The 23,105-nt window shown below is 36.3% G+C and overlaps 1 protein-coding gene across 2 annotated transcripts; it reads right to left on the bottom strand.

The window, feature by feature from the left end:
• Window positions 1-429: 429 nt before the first annotated feature.
• LOC127630280 (E3 ubiquitin-protein ligase RNF169-like) lies at window positions 430-17,409 on the bottom strand. 2 transcript variants are annotated; one of them, XM_052107780.1, is made up of 7 exons: window positions 17,036-17,409; window positions 16,192-16,265; window positions 13,843-13,863; window positions 12,106-12,177; window positions 11,849-11,955; window positions 10,360-10,462; window positions 430-8,706 (listed from the first exon to the last, which is right to left on the bottom strand). In XM_052107780.1, exons 1-7 carry the CDS (start codon window positions 17,400-17,402, stop codon window positions 7,522-7,524), a joined length of 1,929 nt encoding a protein of 642 aa, XP_051963740.1. In that variant the 5' UTR covers window positions 17,403-17,409; the 3' UTR covers window positions 430-7,521. The 2 variants fall into 2 exon arrangements, with proteins under 2 accessions (XP_051963740.1, XP_051963738.1); XM_052107778.1 differs by lacking the exons at window positions 12,106-12,177; window positions 13,843-13,863.
• Between the last annotated feature and the right edge of the window lie 5,696 nt (window positions 17,410-23,105).

Here is a 23,105-nt window from a genome sequence, read left to right on the forward strand (position 1 = left end):
TGGGATGAAACATCATCTGATAAACTGATTGCTAGAATGGCTAGGTTTCATTGCTGCAAGGAGGTTTCCTGGATGAATAAAGTTAAAATACAGTATTTAACCTATTTAAATAGAAATTGTCATTTTTTTTACATTGTAAATGACTTTAGAATAATTCTTGATCAATCAAGGCATATTTGGTGAATGAAATTATAATTTTCTTAATAATATTTCTTTCAAAAACAATAATTTCAGTGATTCCAAAATTTTGAACAGTGCAATTTATAAATTAGTGGTTGCAGCTTCACTTCTTGCTATGAACAAGTTGATACAGTTGGTATAAACCCCATCAATCTCCCAGCATGTTGTCCATCAAAACTTTAATAGTAAAGTCAGTCATTAGTTGGACTACCAGACAAGTTATTAAAAAATGCAAAGTGTTTTTGGTATTGAGTTTTTATTTAGTTTTATTCATTGGATAAAGTTTTTTTTTAATCTTAATTTTCTTCAGTGAATTCCTTCAAGTTAAACATGACAAAAAAAATGCAAAGAAGGATTGGCAAATGTATGAAATGTCAAGTTATACATATGAAAAATAGGGCTGATAATGAATAGCCTTGAATAGACTTTGTCATAGAGAGCAAGGCATACTGAAACAACAAACATATTTCCATCCTGAGCATCTAATGAGATGTGTCAAAGACAAAGTAAATGCTTTAAATGCTCTTAAATCAAAAAAGGCAAAAATCTAAACCTTAAAAGTAAAGGCAACATTATTTAATTCATTTTAAGTCAGTTGTAGATCACAATGTATGCAGAATTTGTATTTTCTAAATAATGCAACATTCTCTTTCAAACCCAGCGAATACATTTCAACAATGGAAGACAATCCAGGTGCTTTGAAAGCCAGTCAAAAATGACAATCTTAATAACCTCTTTGTATCAGTATCAAGGCAAATAATTTTTCTAAAATAGTACAGTGACAAATACACATTTATTTGATCTTTTCTTGTCTACACAAAAATTGTATAGAAATGAAATTAACCTGTAAATAATAATTATAAATATATGGCCCCATTTTGCAGAAATCAGCCATGTTGGCACATTACAAAGAATTAATTGTCTGAAATAAAATTAGATCAATGTGAAAAGCTAGATTAAATGTATGTGCATAAACATAGTCTGGGTGAATGTCACTTTTTCAGCAAAAGTAGTATGATTAAAGCTTTCTTCATAGAAACAAGTCACAAGATCTCTTCAGTAAACCAAGCTTAAAGTTCTCAATTCAAAAAGTAGCCCTTCCGAGTAGTGTCTCATAGTAGGTGAACATCAAGCTAAAATTGATTCAAAAAGAATATAAAAGAAAAAAAAAAATCTCAGAAAATTAACAATTTTGTTTTGATTGTTGCTGAATCAAGCTCGATTTTTCATTCTGATGTTGCATGCAAAGCTGTTACAGAAGTGTCTAAATGCATTTATTTGCATATATGCTCTCAACCTCATGGAGGACAAAACCGGCAAAAATAATAAATATGCAAATAAATCTGAATATTAATGCATGAACAAATATATAATTAAATGTGTGAGGAGATATACAAATAAATAAATGCACCAATCAATGAAAAAAATAATACAATATAACAAATAAATGGTTGGGTAAATGTAAATTGTTAAAGGAAATGCAAAATTAAAAGTTGATTTTTCTTTAATCATTAATGAGTTCCGTATTTTATTTTTTTGTCCTTTGCGCAACATGCTAATGAGAGGATGTTCAGGCATCAGTTAAATTATTGATACCAACTGCAACAGATTTTGGCAGGAGTTTGCAGTTTCACCATGGTGAAAAGAAGGTTGATAGCACAGTTGCTCTGCAAAGCAGTGAATAGTCTGGAGAATCATAAAAGACCCTTTGCTAAACTTTATTGATTGTGAAAATTGTGTTATGTCCTTATTAATGTCATAAAGCGAAGCACTTTTACAATGATCAGCCAATCATGACATCAATTCTGCCTACTGATGTTTGATTGACATTCTCTCATTAACATGTTTTACGATGGAAAATATCAAATGGAACTACATACAGAAATAATTTAATGATGAAAGAAATATAGAATTAAAAATCAACTTTCAATTTTACATTTCCTTTGACATTATTGCATTTCCCAAATCATTTTATAGTGTTTTATTTTACATTAATGTGTGCATATATTCATTATTTATACATATCCTCTTGCACATTTAATTATTTCGTCACCTTCCTAAAATAATGTCCCAAGTCTTTTTTTTTTCAGGTTTTTCAGAAAATTTACCAGAGGTGGCCAGCATCATGAGGAGATGATTTAGGCAAAAAAAATGTTTTGTCAAAAAATAACATGGGACATTATTTTAGGAAGGTGACGATTTATATATTTATTTATGCACAAATATATTTACATGTATTTGTGTATTTTTTTTATTTATACATTTTTTTCTGGTTTCATCCTCCATACAACCTATCTTGAATCACAATTCAGTAATATTTAGAAACAGTTATAACATCTAAATTATTTAGATAAGTGATCCTGATTGTAGGAAAAAAAAGGGTTCAAATAAAGTTTCAATTAAAAATAACACATAAAACTGATTGCATTTATAAATCACAACTAACATTGACTTTTACGCAGTCTTTTAGTGTTTGAACTGAACAAACTATTTTACAGTTATTTACTTAATATCCCAAAATGTATTTGCAAATAGTTAAACTCAAAACATACTCGATGCAAGTACATGAAAGTAAACACTAGCTCACAAGCTGCATTTGTCGTGCCTTTGGACTCTGAAATGTGTAAGAATACAATCTGTAACAACGCAAGTAAGCACTGCAATCTCAGAACTGATGTAATGGCCATTATAATGTGCATTAGTGCAAGCTGTTTTCCTCTGTGGTCAATTTTCTCTGTCATGCATGGCAACATTTGAATGGCTCAGCAACTAAAAGATCCCTCAGCATGTTAAGTGGGGATAGAAGTATTTTAACATCGGAAAATGTATAGACATCAACTTGTAGATATACAATGGGAGTGTTTGGAAGGTATTGGCCAAGCATTCACATCTGCATTTGTGTACTTACAAAGTACTTGTGTACTTTGTGTATATTTCTGGTCTTAGGCTACAATTTCATAGTTTTCTACCCAAATTAATTATTTATAATAAAATAAATGTAACTGTTTTAGATTTGACAGAAATTCACTACATATTGAAAGTTGGGGTAAAAGGGTTTGCTACATTTTTGTACACAACAAATTTTGTTCTGGCACATTTTCTATGATATTCTTTGAAAAATGCAAGCAGAATTCTTGTGGAGTAATTGTGAGGAGCACCAAGAGACTGCAAGGAGTACTACAGACTGAGATAAATCCCAAAGAGCCTTTGAATGTTCATTATTCTGTATATTTTATGTTCCCTGACCAACATAGACCTAGTTTCCCCTATTATTTGATATTGGACATAGATGACAATTAAACAAAGCTGGATAGAAATAAAAAAAACTGCAGGTTCAAATCCAAATCACTAAAAAGAGATGGATGCTGAGAGCCCAATCCTGTATGACTTTCAGTGTTGGGTGTAATCTGATTACAAAGTAAATTAGTTACTGTAATCCAATTACTTTTGAGAAAGGTTGTGTAATGCATTACATTCAAAATTATAGTAATTAACTCAAGTCAGTAACTGTAATCTAATAACTTTTAGATACCGTACTTGCCTTCCGCATTTATGAAATAGTATTATTTATGTACAATTTAAAACATAAAAAACATAATATGCCATTGTAAGGGAGAAACATGTAGTTCTACTGAGTAGGAATGGGCGATATAACCAAATTTCTAGATCACGATAGCGGTATATATCGCGATATAGTTTATTTTTCTTTTCTGGAAAAATCAACAAAAATGGGTTTATGTATTCAATATGCCTTTTTTCTACATATGCGAAAGAAGCAAACAATTTGATATTCCAGACGTTTTTGGTAGATAACAATATATATGACAATATAGCCTACACATGTTGATGGAAAGTGATTCAAAAATGTCTGAAAAAAATTATAAAAGTTCCTTTTTCAATAAAAACTATGTCCAAAGTATCTTAATTGTAGACCTGTCATGTCCATTGACATGAAAAACTTTATCAATCAATAAATAATTATTAAAAATAATAATTTATCTTTTTTCAACTAAGCAAAAATGAGGCTTCTCTCTAATTATACACTATATTTATTTGTTTTTAATTTTGCCTTCCATTACATAAGTTTTTTGGCAAATATATCCCACAAGATATATATACATTTTCACAGTTGACAAAGTTGTTTTAATAATTCCTGAAGTAATTATTTCCTTCTCTCTTCACATTTGTTTTGAATGTTTGCGGTAGTAAAGATACCACTAGGAACGCTTGCCAATGTCAGCAATATTAAGTAACGGCTTTGATTAAATGCCATGACCAATAAAATATGAGCTTTGGATCACGTCGCCTCTTGTGAGCAAAGGCATTAAACCTGGCTGCCATTTCTTACTGTTGCGGACACCAGCAAGCGTTCCTACTGTCATCTTTAATACAGCAAACATGAAGAGAGAAGCAAATAATTACTTAAGGAATTATTAAATAACTTTGTCAACGATGTAAATCTTGTAGGATATATAGTTGCCAAAAAAGTTATCTAATGGGAGGCAAAAATCAAAACAAATACATATAGTGTATGTGTTTTAAGGTTTAAGGCCTTTGCACACCAGAGGCAATGTGATAATGTGAAACGAATCGCCAACAAATGCCCCTTTCACATAAAAAATAGGTGGCGCTTATCAACAAGCAATTTTAACCATGTAAAGCACCATACAGCTGGTCTGCCCTTCACCCATCCTGAATGAGGAGAACAACCTCTTGGCAAGTTTGCAAAACAACCATGTATACACTGTCTGATTGGTGATTCGGAAAGAATCAAGTGTTAAAAATGAATATTAATGTTTAAAACATGTTATCATCTTGAACAATACTCATTATATGACACCGCCACACATACTGTATATATTTGTGCTATGTACATTTGTTTAAAATTACTGCATAATATAATCACATAATGACTGTTCAAACAAATGTTGTCAATTGGAACAATACTGACTATAACCCACTGCCATGTGTATCTATGCTTGTTATGCATTTGCTCAGAACTCTGCATGATACATTTTAAACGTCACGACATCTAAACACAAAACCTATCTACAGTCTAATCCATTATAAGATACTTTAATACCACTAATGGCAGCACAGCTGTTAATGACTTAAAGATAGCGCAACAATAACGATTACATAATTGTGGATACCACCATGTTTTTGGTATACAAAGGCACATAGAGAGTGCACTGCAAATTACAGCAATAGTATTAATAGTTTTTATTAAGATCTGTAAAGCATTTTTTATTTTAAAATGTGATATAAAGGCAAAGATGCTGCAATATCTATTACATTACAGATGTAAGTGAACTTGCCTAAGATTAAAGCAAAGGCAAAAAATTGTGGCAGCACACAGTAAAAAATAAATAAAATGCTTTGTTGGCAAGTGAATGTTCACTTCAGGTGTGAATGGCTTCATAGCAATCCATTGTTTCTATTAACAATGTTAATAGTGGCGAGAAATTGCGGTGAAATCTGTTTGCCCACTGTTTTCCTATGCAAACATGTCTTTGACATTTGCACCATGTCTCGTACATTTTAAACACCATGTCAAGTTTCAGCAAAAAGGCAATGCTTTTTTCCCTTCTGCTCTAGAGTACTGAGGGGCTGCTTTGCCTTGTTAAAACTGTATGTTTGCCGTTTCAATACGGTTACGTATGTTGCCTATACGTTTACATAAAATACAGTCAATTGCAACTGTACTTGCTAGCACCCTTTATAGGAGGTCAGAAATTAGATAGTAAGTGATTTCTGGTTCGGGCTTAATATCTGGCAGTATCGTTCGGGCCGTGTAGGGTTGGTCCTCACAGTCTCGGGCACGGGTCGGGTTTCATTTTAAGGCATGTGCAGACCTCTAGTGTGCAAAGGCGTTTTTAGGAGGGTCAGTTTCAAACCACGGAGAACGCAGCATTTAATTAACAAGCTCTTCCTACTTTTTCTCAGAATGAAAAGTAATTAGAACCTGAGGTTGTCTCGCTCTCTCTTTCTCCCGGCATGCACACTGGGTGCTCAGGTAAGAAAGAGCGCTCTAATCAAATAACATGAGAAAACCACAACTTTTAAGGCAAAAAATGTATTCCTCATCCCGCGTTTGGCTTATTCAAGAGTCTTCCCTTGATCTGGGTGTTTATCTTTCTCCATGGTCGTTCGACTCTCTTACTATCAGTCTCAGGCTACGTCCAAATTAATCCGGATACATTTGAAAAACAACGTTTCCATTTTCAAAACGCTCTCCGTCCACACTGCCGTTTACCATTGTTTTCCAAAAGTTGCTCATCCACTCCAAATTATATGAAAACTCTTAAATCAGCTTACTGCACTTGCAAAAATAATGAAAAATATCGGCGTTCCATGTGTGGTCTAAAACGCAATTGTCCTAATGTTCCCTCACCACACAGCAATAATTAATTAACTTCCCAATGCCTTTAAAGGAATGCAATATGAAGGTTGTTCAAAGTAAAATTGATCTTTAACAATGCTATCAAAGTGAATAGCAGGCACATCGCCGCTACAACATGGGCCACCATCTTGATTGTTTTGGGTTGAATGGATCACATGACTGCGTCACATGAAAAACAAATACGCCATAGTTTTCAGATATTTCTGTTTTTCCTGTCCACAATACAATGCGAAGATGGTGTTTAAAATGTATCTACTTGGGAAACAATTTCGAAAAGCTCTGTCTCAGTGTGGATGGAAGGCCAAAACAGAGAACAATATGCGCTTTCAAATGAAAACGTATTAGTGTGGACATAGTCTCACGTGCAGACAGGTGGAGCATCGGGCACACAGATATTTACAAACCGTGATATTGACGGTATAGAAAAATCTCTACTGGTTGATAAATTATACCGTTGCTACGATATATATCGCCCAGACCTAGCGCTGAGTGCATGAATTGCATGCAACAATGAACAAGGAAGAAATATATTATTTTGAATTTGTTGAGCAAAAAAATTAAAAATTGTGAAGTGTTTCAGAAAGTAAAAGTAATTATTAATGTGATTACCTTTCAATGACGTAATCAGAAAGGTAATGATTATCATTTCTATAGAAGTAGTTATTTATAGTGGATTACTTTTTTCTTTTATAATTTACCCAACACTGAATTGTGCCCTTGAACAAAGGCATTTATCCACATTTTACTCAAGGTGGACTGTTTCAACAATGCAATGCAAGTTGCTTTGGATAAAAAGCTGCAAGATTACAAGTAAAATAAGTAAATACTTATCTTGCATTACTTATCCAGAAGTTAGAAAGCCTCTTTTGTGACTAATCAAAGAAAACTTTAGTGACTGTGACTAATAGCTACAATAAAACACTACTATAAACGTTATTTTAATAACTACAGTTGAAGCGCTCATTTCGTTTGGGGATTCTACCTGATCTGCGAGTATTTTGTCCTACTGTCCCATCTTTCAAAGCCCAGGACCGGAGAACATATTTGTTACAAATTGTCTTGTGCCTGTCCACTTTTTGACGTTCACTGTCAAATTGTCTTTGTAGCTTAAGTGCCAGTTCTCGGTCCTCCTTTTCCTGATTAATTTGTTGGACCAACAAATCATCAAACCTGTTGCAGGCATTGCAACCATCTATCCTGGATATTTTTGACTGTACAGTATCTTCCAAGTGTTTCGTTTTGTGGCTTCTCTTTTTGCCCCTTCTTGAGGTAGGTCTGTTAAGTGCACAGCTCTGGGTAGTGGGCTCATTTATAAGGTTCACAGGATCTATAGTACCCGGATTACAATGTCCAATGTGTTTGTCAAACATCTGTTCACTCACTCCTGATGGTCCGAATTCACAAAGTGTTTTACATCTGCTGTGCCCCTCTGAGGTTGAAGTATCGGCAATAGTTTGTGTTATCGATCTTGTGAGAGCACTAGCTGGTGGTGTACCTTCCTCTTTGTTACGCAGATCAAATATAAGCCGTCGCTTTTTCCAGAGTACAGGCTTTTCTTTCTGTCTTTTAGACTCTTCTGTGCTTGCACGGCACATGCATTGATGATCTTGCAAGTCGTCCTTGACTACAACACATTTGCAGGTTTGACTGTCCCTCTCTTCCACGGGACTCAGTTTAAGGCTGAGATCTTCTGCGATAGGACTTGTGATGGTACCTTTAGAGGTCACTTTGGTGCACTGACGATCCACCTCAATCTGCTTCCACTTCTGCAAGATGGTGGGGCTGGCCTCGTAGCTCGTGGACTTGTGCAGACTGCGTGTCAAGTTCCTAGGAGTTGACTTTACAATCGTGGGTTCCAAAAGTCCCCCATCAGGCAGCCTTTTGGGTGGAGTGCATGGCGAGCAGACGATAGGCTTAAAATGGTTAAGTTCTTCTGATATGCTATCATTGCTTTCGGGGCTAATGGACCTCTCTGGTTTTGTTTGAAGCCCGAGTGAAGTACAAGAGGTGTGGACACCCCGCCAGTGGTGCCTCTTATCTAGGCTGAGTACCGGTGCTGAGAAAGACCTACTGTTCTCAGAGGAGAGAAGAATTCCAGCGTTGAAACTATGAGTGATGTTAGCCTAGAGAAGAGAAGATATTCAAGTTTCTATTTCCATCTATATGTGTGCTGTTGCCAAGTGGATAAAGTTTTAGGGCACTGACACACTTGAGAAAACATTATAGACTGATTTATACTTCTGCGTCAACCTACGATGTAGCCTCTACTAGGGATGCACCGATCCGATACCTGGATTGGTATTGGCTATGATACTGAAGCTTTTAGACGGATCAGGTATCGGTAAAAAACACAATTAAAGTAAAGTAGTTCATATGACTCGTGCATTTTATTCAAAGCCAGCTACTCACAAACAACATCTCCGATGTAGATGCTCAATACTTCGGTTCACTTATAATATGCATTTAGAATAGCACTGGAGGTGCATATTACCAGAATTTGAATAAGAAGCTAATTAAACTATTGTGAACTTGCCTAAAAACAGACACATACTGGACTTCCTGGAGAGTTCAGAATGTCAAAATAAAAGCATGAGGGTTTAAAAGTTAAAGGTGCACGATTGAGATATATTACTGTTATAATATATTATTATTTATTTACAAATTATAATAATATTTAAGTTGAATGGGTTCAATTAAAGTGAATGAAAAATTAGCTGATATCTTACAACTAAATAAAAAAAAATAGATCTGAATCCTTTAAAGTCCAGATACAAGTTGTAAAAATGTTGCAAAAAAAATGCTTCTTTTCTACTGATGACTTATACTAGAATTAGTGTTAATTTTGCTGCTACATTATCCAGTATACTAGTTAATAATGAAGTGTTGCTTAATAAGCTATACATTTATATTGAAATAATGTGTGGTGGTGGTGTAGTGGTCTAAGCACATAACTGGTAATCAGAAGGACGCTGGTTCGAGCCCCACAGCCACCACCGTTGTGTCCTTGAGCAAGGCACTTAACTCCAGGTTGCTCCAGGGGGATTGTCCCTGTAATAAGGGCTCTGTAAGTCGCTTTGGATAAAAGCGTCTGTCAAATGCATAAATGTAAATGTGTAGTTAGAGGTTTGTTTCTATACATATTACCGGCCGATACAGATTTTTCTGATATCGGAAACGGAAGAGAAAAAGTGGTAACGGTGCATCCCTAGCCTCTACACAGTGGTAATGGTAGTTTGCATTCTTAGTACTGCACAGGTTTGTCTGCATTGTTCTAGAGCTAATATATTAAGAAAAGATGCCTTTATTTCTAAAATAATTTTCCATTTGATAAATAAACAAATACATTTGATTCCACAAATTACATTGCTTTTATTTAATTCCTGCAGCATGAAAAACAAGTTCAAAGTATTTGAACAAGTTGGGATTTATGTATGTATCTCCACGCTGAGAGAAAATAAATCAGGCATATACAGTATGCTTGCTCAAGTCAATAATAAATAACTATTTTGTAAATAATTACAAATACTTGTCTTGGATGCTCTGTGCTGAAAAACATAAAATTAACTACTTGACCAACACAAAATGGGTGTCGTTTTAAAAGCATTGTAGCTAAATTTTACAATGCATATAGGCAATATGAACAAATGTTAACAATAGCTTTTTTAACCCCAAGTTGCTCTAAGGGGATTGTTCCTGTAATAACTGCACAAAGTCAGTTTGGATACATTTTTGTGATGAATGACAGAATCACCCAGAAACTAACTCAAATGCCATACCTTTTCAGAAACACTGTGATGCGCGTGACCTCTATTTTTTCCTCTGCCATCCTCAGAGTCAGTACAACTCCTGCTCCTCTGAACTGCACTGCTATGAAGGCAACTGTAATGCAGCACAACAATGGATGTTTATTTTGCCAGAAAACTATTTGAGGGAAGCATCAAAATTTAAGTTACACTAGGAAAGCATTCCTCCAAATTGCTGAGACATTCTAATACAATAAATAGTGGGGATGCTCAGATATCAACCGACAGCTGAATGTCAACAAAACACATCATAAGTATTTTTATTGTATACAGTCTTATTATTTTGTGTATACTGTATATTATTAATTGTGTTGTGTAACAAGATGTGTAAACTGTTTTGTGTATAAATCAGATGTGTATTGTAATTGTCATACTGCTATGTTGTTTGGAACTGCTCCCAAGACTTTCACCCACTGTTGCAATTGTGTATATGGTTGAGTTACAATAAAGTCAGCAGATATTGATCGACCAATTAATGAGCAAATTAAAACCATCTGCAAATCGCTTTAAGCATGAAATCATCATCACACTTTGTAAAACCTCTGTGAATACAAATCCACAAAACAGAAATAATAATAGCCACAGAATGTAAAAGGTTTTGCACTCAAAAATAATGTAATATTAAATTTGTATTCTTTCTCAAGATGGGACACTGGTGAGAGCGGCACTTACCTATATATGATGAGGTAAAACCCTTCGAACGCTTTGAACATTAAGACATTGGTATGGTATTCATTAAGGATGCACGATTTATCAAGTTAAGTTTGAAATTGCAATAAGGCCTTGCACAATTACAAAAGTTTGAAAGGCTGTGTTTATAAATATACTGCAATCAGCTCTTCAATTAGTGCTTCAGACAGCATTGTGTAAGCGAGCAGCACCATCTAGCAGTCTAGACAGCATTTTTCATCATTCATTACACCGTTATAGAATTTATAAAGGAGTTTTGTTCCTTTGGTAACTTTTTATTTGTAATGTGGTTGACATTTCTGTGGAACTGCCCAACATAGTACGTTTACATAATATGAATCTGTGATGCTCTATTATATACACTACAAACATGTAAAATGAGTTATTTTGTTTGAACTGCAAAAACAGAAGTGCAAAAAAGTTTTAGAAGAATTAAAAAAATTTTTTACAGCAAGCTATGATATTTAGCTATTTTAAAAATGGTTTAAATCTTTTTATCTTCTATTTATCTTTCATTGTGGCTCTCTTTAAAATTGTGGCCTGTCATGAGTTCAACAGATCCAATCCATGATCAATGGAAATTACTAATTGTACATCTTTACAAGTTTTTAAAACACAATTCCTGAGCAAAACAGTGATCTGATGACGGTAGACAGATATATCAGTCAGGTTAATCGGCCACCCTGCTCTCTAGATATCGGTAAACACTTATAATAAGTGGTTCAAATCAGATAATAGAATTATCAAACTAATAAAAAAAAAAGTGTAATACCCTCTATTGAAAGCAGGGGAGCACTTTGTTTTTCGTACAAATGCTGAAACATGTCTGGTCCTCTTTCCAACAGGCTCTTCATTCTCAGCATCTGAGAATCCACAGAACTGAAAAAACAGCAACAGGAAAGGAACAATCACCTGTAACTCACCACTTACCAATATTTAAATACTGTAATATAAAAATGATACGAATTAACTATATGTTTTAACCCAAGTATGTAACAAAACAAAACAAAAAAACAGTTTAAAACATACAGGATATTGGTAAAGCTTTAGAATTCCACACTCTTCTGTTGAGAGAATGTTTTTTCTTTCTCTCCTCTGTTTCTTTATAACAAATGTGTGACAAAATTTAAAACCAAGTTTATAAAAAATAGGGCTGTCGATTTAACCTGTTAATTTAGTGCAATAAATAAAAAAAATACATAATTTGTAAATTTCATGGAATTCCTAAATTCCGATTTCAAAAGTATATATTTTTTTACCATCAGAGCTATTCTTGATGTACATGCAAATTTGTGTTATGAGTCGTGTCAGCAGGGGGCAGTCAGTGCATCTCAACAAACCTCACAAGTAGCGCAATTGTAATTTGTATTGTAAGCAACCAATATTATACCATAATACTTACAGCATCTTGTAATGTGTCTACTACCATTTCACTATCATTCAATCATCAAACAAAGTGCCATTAGGGGCCATGAATAATAAAGTGCTAAATACATAAGTGCAGAATTTTTTTAGTATAAAGAAGAGAGGGTATAAAGAAGAGTAAAAAAGTTGAGTTAAGATGACCTATACTGTTTGCATCCTTTTCATCACAGGAAGAGGAGAGGGGGAGAGAGACAAAGAGCGGCAGCCCCTGTAGAGCCGAGGAGTAGAGGACAGGAGAGGAAGAGAGAGACAGACAGGAAAGCTACATTAATGGGTGTGTGTACGTGTTTGTGTGTTAATTATGGAAGAATTTGATTCATATAACTGGATTGGTAAAGGTGAGGCACTATGTGCTTGCATATGCCAGCTAGTTGCTCGCTATAGGTGTTACCAGCAAATAGTATCCAAAAATTCAAAAGCTTGATTGTGTGGGTGGGGGGCCCTACAAGACATTGTGCCCAGGGGCCTCTGAATTCTTAATCCGGGCCTGGCTAGTGTGACTCACTAATCCTAGTCTCTTCTATAGTTAACCTAAAAATTTTGCAGGGATTGCTCTGTAAATTAAATTGAGAATATAACTAATGCATATATGCTATTTTAAATACTGTAGTATATGCCAGAGACATGACGTGTTAGTCTGTGAAAATACCGTGTCAGGCAGGCTATACAAATATTGATCTTGACATTGTTAGTTTCTTGTCTTTTTTTTTTACATGTCTTACACTGTACATTTAGATTAAAATATTTTATGTTGTAGGCTACAAGAAAATAGCCTTTATTAATTAATTATTATTGTAGTGTCTCAGAAAATCTTGTTCATTGTCACATAGCTCTTGTATACACTGAAGCGGCAGTTTAAGATAAACCCAGACCAGCGAACGTCAAATAACTTTTGTCTGGTTAATACTTTTAAAGAAAAATTTCCTTGGCCATAAATCCATAATGTCAAATCAAATGAAAGACACAAGGTGAATAATAACACACATTTAAAACATAGAAGAACAACAAATAAAGAACAAGAAAACGGGAACAACACTCAGACCGAAACTCGGCATTAACATTTCACTTATAATTAGCAGCACAATTAACTTCAGCACAGGCTACAAAATAAATTATGTTACTGAAATATTGTAAAGTGGTCATTTATGAACTACACAAATGAACGTTTAAAAAATAAGATGCAAAATCGAATAGCTCCGCAACGGAGGGCGAAAAATGCGTAAAGAAGTCTAATATCTTTCACCATAGACCATGTTTAAATTTCGATGTTTCTGGCCAGAAATACCAACATATTCACTTTATCTGGTTTTAATAAGCTGCGGATTGGAGTAACTACACTACCCGCTGTGCTGAAGACCCGCTCTGATGGAGTATTGGTAGCACATATGCACAGATATTTCCGTGCTAATCTTGCCATGAACGGAAACCTTTGTCGCTCGCTTTCCACCAAGTCAGCGGGTCCTCTTCCCCATCAATGGCCATTTCCTGCAGGTACATGGTCATTTCTGCCTCGACCTTTTGCTCATCAGTGAGTAAAATAACTGAAATTATAGTTTTTAAGTGGAAAATAGTATTTATGTAAAGAGATATATTAAAATAAAAAGTGCACAACTCTTCTTAAGTGAAAGCTAAAAAAAATGCTTCACGTGTCGTGCAACCTACTGATAAAGCGCCGACGAGTCATTAGTTGGGTTAGTAAAATAACGAAATGATAATTTTTCATATCATTTTTGAAAATTATATGAAATTATATAATCCACACCCCCCACCCCGACGATATCATCGTCCATTGCGATGTTTTACTGTCAACATCGTCAATTGGCAATTTAGGGGACATCGCCCAACCCTAACGTGTGTGTGTGTGTGTGTGTGTGTGTGTGTGATATATATATATATATATATATATATACCCCACCTTGTAGCTAAATTAATTTATTTAAATGTATTTATAAATGATAGTATCTGATACTAATGGTGTAATTGTTTGTGGGGGTGATTTAAATATTTGTATAAATCCTAAATTAGATTCTACAATACATACGAGGCAGATGTAAAGAAGATAAATTATTTGATACAAGATATTGGAATTATAGATGTTTTTTTAGGGACTTATACAAGGTTATACTTTTTATTCTTATCTGCATGCAGTCTGATCTAGAATTGATTTTTTTTTTTATAGACATAGAATAAAGGATTGTGAAATAGGCACTATAGATATTTCAAATTATGCTCCTATATTAATGCTTATAAATATAAATTTATATTTATAAGCATTTATAAATATACATTTAGGTGAACAACAAAAAAACTCAATGGAAATGTAATTCTAGTTTGACTTGATTCACTATTGTTTTTGTCCAGCAACACAATGCTCAATGCCACAGTCAGGACAATCAATGTGTGGATAGAGGACCACCGGATCAAGACCCTCTCATGGCCAGCCCAATCTCCAGACCTGAACCCCATTGAAAACCTCTGGCAAGAGGAAGATGGATGGCTACAAGCCATCATACAAAGCCGAGCTGCTTGAATTTTTGCACCAGGAGTGGCATAAATTCACTCAACAGCAATGTGAAAAACTGGTAGAGAGCATGCCAAGACACATGAAAGCTGTGATTGAAAATCAGGGTTATTCCACCAAATATTCACCGGTGAGTGGTGGTGGCGTAGTGGGCTAAAGAACATAACTAGTAATCAGAAGGTCGCTGGTTATATCCCCACGGCCACCACCATTGTGTCATTGAGCAAGACACTTAATTCCAGGTTGCTCTGGGGGATTGTCCCTGTAATAAGTACACTGTAAGTCGCGTTGGACAAAAGTGTCTGCCAAATGCATAAATGTAAATTTCTGAACTCTCCTAAGTTAAAAAATTAGTACTGTGTTGTTTAAATATTTAAATGAAACTGTTTTCTTTGAAATATTTGAGGTCTGGAAACACTGCATCTTTTTTGTTATTTTAACCAGTTGTCATTTTCTGCAAATAAATGCTCTAAATGTCCATATTTTTATTTGGAATATTGGAGAAATGTTGTCAGTAGTTTATAGAATAAAACAAAAAATTTCATTTTACTATACATATAAATAGTAAATCCAGAGAAACGGACAATTTTGCATTGTATATATATATATATATATGTATGTATATATATATATATATATATATATATATGTATGTATATATATATATATATATATATATATATATATATATATTACATTATATAGCCAGATGATTATACATCATTTGTATTATACAGTTGAAGTCAGAAGTTTACATAGACCTTAGCTAAATATATTTAAATATGTATATGGAAATATATTTTTTCTATATAGTATTTTCAAACATTTATTTGGCTTTAACACACTGACAATATAAACATCAATTATTTAATCTGACAAATACTATCTCTCTTATACAGAATAAACTAGTCTTTATAAACAGTGCCTGACAATACTGTATATAAGCAGCTGTTATATTTTATGAAGGGGGTCCCTTGAAATCATATTTGGGGGTCCTTGGTATCAAAAGTTTTGAAACCCCTTGTTCTAAAGAACTTTAAAGAATGCCATGGTTCAAAATGTTCTTACACCGGTACATTTCCTATTTAAAACATAGTACTGCAAAGTTACTATTTGTAAATGCAGGGAAATTTTTATATCAAAAGAAGTGTAATGCAAATGTAACTTACCTTCATTTTTTGTTTATCATACTCTTGGCGCATTTCTCCAGACTTGTGAATGGGTACGGGTGCACGAAAAATTTCTAATAAATAAAAAATAAAAAAATCAGCAATTAAAAAAAAAAAAAAAAAAAAGTGTAAATAGTGACTCTTGACCACAATAACCACGTTTGATGCCCTCTAAAATCAATGTTCGTCCACTAGCCCCTCCCACTGCACACAAATGCCTGGACAAGTTCAAATCTGTTTATCCGCAACTGATCATCAAGAAGTTCAAAAACAGCATGAAAACTACTACTGCCCATTTAAGACAAATAAAAGCAATATGTTTATTGCAAAAACAAGAGTTTAGTCTCGCTACTAGACTGAACGAACACACTAAGAAAAACTCATTCGGATTTACGTTATCAAGTCGAATAATGTTCTGGGGAAAACAGTCCGCTAAAATCAGCAAGGAGTCGTTAACACTTTACGTACAAAAACGTCAAAACTGAGCGCAATGGAATAGAAGACAGGGGGATCAAACGTACTTCGAAAAGTTTAACTGTTTTTCAACTTGACACTCCGTCTTCAAAACGCAACGCTCGTGGCTCGAGATAACTTAAAAAAAGGGCTCAGACGGAACGCAAGAACGCATCATATGTGAACGCCCCTTTATAAACAAGTCTGTTTTTCTAGATTCACATTACAAATTTAAATGTACTTGCTACATACAAGGTTACCAAGTTATCCTTAAAAAGTGTCCATTGATATCAGTAAAGCTGGAAAACGGTCTATATGTCATGCTACGATTTCACTGAGCGTTAAAAAAATATTTCAAACTAAAGATTATATAATGTCAACATATACTGACCACCGTCCCCGGTCTCTCCATCTCTCTGCTCCATCCTCCGCTTACATCTCTCCGGGTGACTGAGACGAACCAGCTCCCAGAGTTCGGTGTTGACCAAGCTCTTCTCCCGGGACTGTTTACGGGCCCAGCTGGACACTCGCAGCCGGCACAGCGGACAGCATAAACTGATTAACTTCACCGTACGCTGGAAGCAATGCAGGCACACCGAGTGTCCACATGGCATCGTTACCGGCTCCAACAGTATCTCAGAGCACACGGGACACCGAGCTTCCTCCAGAGTCAGAGGAGTGGCGGGAGCGCCAGGCCTGGTTTTGCCTCTCTGCCCCAGTCCAGTGGATTTGGCAGAGCCCACCGCCGCCATCTTCATTGGTATGTGTCTGCGTCTAATGTTTGAAAACAGGCCCTGCCCAGTCATTGCGTGGAGTTCTAGAAGGTAATCTTCCGGCTTCCAACATCTCGCGAGAGTCTTATTCGCGTTTACTAAGGTTATTGTTAGGGTTAGATTTATGGTAGGGTTAAGAGTATGTTTAGGGCTAGGGGTATGTGTAAGGTTTTTGTTGGACGCTAAATAAACAAAATAAACGCAGTATAAACGACGCATTCGACTCGCATTCGACTTTTCGCAATCGGAGGGTTACCTTCTAGACATGACCGAACTCCGGAAAAACAACCCAACGTAACAGTGCAATGTTTTAAACTGAATATATAAATTATTCGTGTTATTTGTGTAACAACGAACAGGAAACAGTAGTCTAATTTTATTGCACTCAAGTAAATTTCCCCCAAAAAGTATTAAAGGACACTTATTTCACACAAAAATATTTTTGAATGTAATTGCATTATATAGCACAGTATTATTGCATATATATGCAATATATATATATATATATATATATATATATATATATATATATATATATATATATATATATATATATATCTCATTACAGTTTTGAGAATGAGATTTGTTGCAATATTGTATGAAAACTGGTGCTTAAAAGAATGTTCCTGGTTCAATACAAGTTAAGCTCAATCAACAGCATTTTTGGCATACTATTAATTATCCAAAATATGTATTTCGACTCGACCCTCCTTTCTTTTATATATATATATATATATATATATATATATATATATATATATATATATATATATAAAGCACAAATCTGGTGGGGCTGGGTAAACCCGATCGCTTCACGCCAGTTGTTCGCGTGAAGCGATCGTCTGTGTTCCGCAACTGCTTTACACCGTGTCCTAACTACACGCGACGCGATAAAATTCCAGCGACAGCAAGTGTGTCTGTCCACACTAGACGCGACGCGACTGTGAGACGCCACACGTCAATCAAAAATCACAGCCATTCAGAGTCTCTCTGTGAAAGCGCACTGCTGGCCCGCACTCGCATTGGAAATGGTGTGCACAGCTCGGACTACTGTCATTGTCATTACGACTCCCCACCCTGCCTGTATTTCAGTAGATTGTCTGGAATGACACCCCTGGATACAGGGACACAAATCGTCATGCCTATTCACTCTACTTTACATTGAAAATAAAGCGGAATTTGTTTTACACAGGTTGATGCTTCATTAGTAGCCTACTATAGCTAAATGCTTCCTTCATTCGCTGTAGATGAAAGTCTAAACTTAACTTACCATGTGTATTCAATGCTTCAGCTATACTTCTCCAGATGGAATCCTTTTTCCTGATGTCTTTGTGGAATTTGTGGGATTTATCGTAGAGAATTGAATGCCTTTGAACTTCGACAATCAGTTCCTCGTCGTCCATGTTTGATGATTAAATATTCATGACACGCAGAACTTCCATCCAATGAGATCTCTGTGTGGGCGGATCTGTCAGCCGCGACGTCGCAGAAATAGGAATCGTTTCTAAATTAGAAACTTCGCGTGTCGCCGTCGCGTCTGGTTAGGACAAAAACTCTGATTAACATGGAAAAGATACCTTTTATCGCGTGTCGCGGCGTTGTGTCGCAGCGTTGCGTCACGTGTAGTTAGGACACGGTGTTAGGGTCCTTGAATAACGTAATGTGCGAGTAAGTGCAGCCGGTGGACTTTCTGGTGCCCCCCTAAGGAGTTGGTGTCCTACAGACTGCGTAGTATGCGTGTAGGGAGCGGCGGTACTGGCCAAGGCCAATCCGCAAACATTACTGTTTCAAAAGTATAGCAATATGCGTGTTAACATTATAGTGTGATAATATCGTGAACTAACCTTTTTTGTGTGTGTGTGTGTGTGTGTGTGTGTGTGTGTATTTATAGCAATTTAAAAAAACTGTTGCTTTAACAATGCATGTCAACAAACACTAAAACTTACGATGATGGTAAAACTGATGTTTTAAACAACTTTACAGCTCAATAAATAAACACGTTTTAACAGAAGAATTAATGTAAGTGCTTTTATTAAATTATAACCTTCACATTTCTGTATTTAAACGCTCCAAAATTGGCCCCATTCACTTTCATTGTAAGTGTCACTGTAACCTAATATTTGTGCTTTTTTTTTTTTTTTTAAAGAAAGGGAGGGACGAGTTGAAATATTTTTTTGTGGTAATCAACATTATGCCACAAATGCTGGCAATTTAGATTTTCTCGTATTGAACCCAGAATAACCCCTGTAATGCCACAGTGCAAAAAAACATGTAATGGTTTAAATTTAGGGAAAGTGTATGTGGTCAATGCTGTAACTGGTCAACATTCCTTTTCTTAATCTGCTTTTTGCTGTTCATTTAAATGGTCATGCCTGTAGCACATTTTTATATTATTTAAAAAAATAAATAAATAAATAAATAAAAACTTTAACCAGTCTAAGGTGGTTGGCTGCTTTTAGCTGGTTTAAGATGGTCTCAAAGCCTGGTCAAGCTGATGCTCAGCTAGTTTAGCTTTTGAAGGCCAACCTTACCAACCAATTGAAGGCGTCCCAGACCAGTAGATGGCAGTAATGTACCGCGCTTACCGCCTTTATTCTGAAGAGTAAGATCATCAGCGCTGTTAACATGGCAGCGTCCATGACAAATAATAACAGTATTATTTTAAAAAATTATATTTTTCTGAATGTCAGTTACCCGAAGCCAGCGTTAATTTAAATGTTTAAGCTGTTGTGTACTGTAAGGCTATGCATTTTGCGACAAATTCATTTTTAAAAGGATGTGCAAATGTAGTCAATTAATATGAGATTGAATACCTGGTTGAAAAATGCTGTTTAAAACGGATTCAGACTCTAATATGACACACACACACACCCCCTTATGTTATACTGAATCATGTTATGGACAAATTAAGTATATAGAGCTAACCATGACCATGTTTTCCATATAGTCCAACAGGGAGACAGTCTCTGGTAGTAACTGCTGCTTCAAACCCATCTGCAAATTCAGTGGCTTTTGGTAAGACTGCTGTCAAGGGGATATGTTTAGGCAGAATTTCATACTGCAATGCCTTGAAGATAAAGCAACATCTGAATTCGGTCAGTAATAGCCCAAACACTTTATTACTGCGTGAACATGAACTTGTGTACACTATTGTTATCAGACAGGCCCCATACCCTCCTGAGTTGGAACAAAGGCTGAAAGCCCTGGGTGCTGACTTCTTCCATACAAACCGAGGAGGTCTAATAACTTTCCATTGAGTACTCTGTACTCAACCTGGGCTGCTTTAAGAAGAGTGTGAGATGGTACATGTGTGAACTTGAAAGGACTGTGATAAAGATGTGCAGTAAATTTGGGATCAAAGCCTCCACCTCTCCAGATACAGGCATTTGGGTTGGCAATAACAAAATGTATGCAATTGGTAAGTAACTTTTAAGGTTTAGTTTTCTTTATATACATACACTTTGCAGTCAACGGTTTGCTCATTCTTTATTATAGAGCACAAGAGTGTCCACTATTGATGGGTCTTTCATGAAGGATTTGTTCATTTTGAACTAATCTTTAATATGACTTTTTATTTTGGCCGAGCAGGCTAAAAATCTGTGTTCGTGTTTTGTTCATTCTGTCTGTTCTCAGTAGGCGCAACGTGAAGTTGCATTAAGTTATAAATTGCGGTCTGACATATTTCAGAATGCAAGGACGCATTAAATTGAGTTTGCATTGCAAGATATGTCTGCGTTCACGTACTAGTGTAGATTGTGTTCCAGCCTTAACTCCCACAACGTGTTGTATTCTCAACTTTGACACAAAGGGTGCGTGCTATAGCAAAAATAGTGTGAGCTGTCCACTTCTACCGTGAGTTTTCTCTTTCAAATCAACTCTTTCAAAATATTGCTGAGCAGGTAAGTTAAAGTCAATACATTTATAGCAACTTACCTGAGTAATAGCATATCCAGTTTTATGGCACAGATATTTCAAGGTCCCCTTGAGTACTGAGATTTGTTACCACCAAAGCAAGTACACACATTAAGCATGTTCAACTGGACCGCACGTTGGAAATGTGGTGGCCAAGAGCTCGCATCTGCTTTCACGTACTTGTGTATTTTTCTGCCTTAAAGGGACAGTTCACCCAACATTTAAAATTTTCTCATCATTTACTCGCCATCCCAGATGTGTATGACTTTCTTTCTTCTGCTAATCACAAACAAATTTTTTTTGGAGAAAAACTCAGCTCTATAGGTCCATACAATGCAAGTGAATGGAAACTGTTGAAAACTCTCAAGAAGACCAGGAGACTCGGGTAAAGCTTCAGCAGGATTCTTAATTGTAGAAGTTAGGAGAAGGTGCTGTCTCCCACTATAGTCATCAAGTCATACATTGTATTTTATTGTCAAGGTGACAGTCCTTATCCATATTGGCCTTACACACAGGGGTGAAACAGAGGTGATAAAATGTACCCCGAAATGTTAGCTCAAATAGACCTAGTCAAGATAAGTGTCACCAAATGGCTTGAGGCCATGTGAATTCCAGCATCCCTAATCTAGATGAGTAGTATCACCAAAGGGCTTGAGGCCCACCTGGTCCCGAGAACTATTAATTAAACATTCACGTACAGTTTGAATCTTATCAAGAATAAACTAAGAAACGGGAAACATTTATCTGTGCTCATCCTCTGTGCTAGATTGTATATAACTGTAGTTTTTTTATGTGATTGTGGCAGCGGGGGCGTGGTCAAGCGCCCGTCCGGAAGAGGAAAGCGGTAAGGGCGCTTACACCTGAGCTAAATTATGCAACACCTGTCTCTAGTTCCAGTGAGCACGAGGAGAGCGGCATAAAAGCAGAGACAGAGCCTCCAGTGGGGAGCCCCGAAAAGCCATCCCAATGTGCTTATGTTGTGTTGTGTGTAAATGTATGAGAAAGACGGCAATTAAAGCCTTACCTTTTGTTTCAACCTCGTTTCCTGTCCTCCTTCCCGTGAGGGTTGTTACACTGGTGCCGAAACCCGGGAATTAAAAGTGCCAAGCATGGAGAAAGGTCGCCCCATAGAGCCCTCCCAGCTGGCAGAGGTCCTCCGGTCCCTCGCGACGCTCCACCAAAGCCACCAGCAGTCCCTGCTTGAGCTCCGGCAGGACCAAGATCGCCGGTTTTTTGAAATCATGCAGGCTCAGGCAGAGGACCGGCACGCCATCCGGAGCCTCCTCAGCCAGGAGACCGCGTCGGCCACAACCGCGACCCCGGACACCCGTGCCACGCTGCCCCCACCCACGTTACAGAAGATGGGGGTAGCAGATGATCCAGAGGCCTTCCTCAATTTGTTCGAGCGCACGGCAGAAATCTGGGGCTGGCCGCTCGAACAGTAGGCAGCCCGCCTAATTCCTCTCCTGTCCGGGGAAGCTCAACTTGCGGCACATTGGGATGGCTTTTCGGGGCTCCACACTGGAGGCTCTGTCTCTGCTTTTATGCCGCTCTCCTCATGCTCACTGGAACTAGAGACAGGTGTTAAGCATAATTTAGCTCAGGTGTAAGCGCCCTTACCGCTTTCCTCTCCCGGACGGGCGCTTGACCACGCCCCCGCTGCCACAGTGATGTAATATGAAAGATCATTGATCACCTGATCTTATAGTCTCAGTATTTAGACTCAATATAGAACAAAATGTCTCAGTATTTGGTATATCCTCCTTTTGCTTTAAT

This window comes from Xyrauchen texanus, chromosome 36 (genome assembly GCF_025860055.1).
Source record: "Xyrauchen texanus isolate HMW12.3.18 chromosome 36, RBS_HiC_50CHRs, whole genome shotgun sequence".
In the NCBI taxonomy this organism is placed as follows: Eukaryota; Metazoa; Chordata; class Actinopteri; order Cypriniformes; family Catostomidae; genus Xyrauchen; species Xyrauchen texanus.

Coding starts and splice junctions, on each gene's coding strand:
- LOC127630280 (XM_052107780.1), bottom strand. CDS start 17,402: ATGAAGATGGCGGCGGTGGGCTCTGCCAAATCCACTGGACTGGGGCAG. Junction 13,864..16,191: donor ATGATAAACAAAAAATGAAG/GTAAGTTACATT, acceptor ATACTCCATCAG/AGCGGGTCTTCAGCACAGCG. Junction 10,463..11,848: donor TCCCCTGCTTTCAATAGAGG/GTATTACACTTT, acceptor GCTGCATTACAG/TTGCCTTCATAGCAGTGCAG.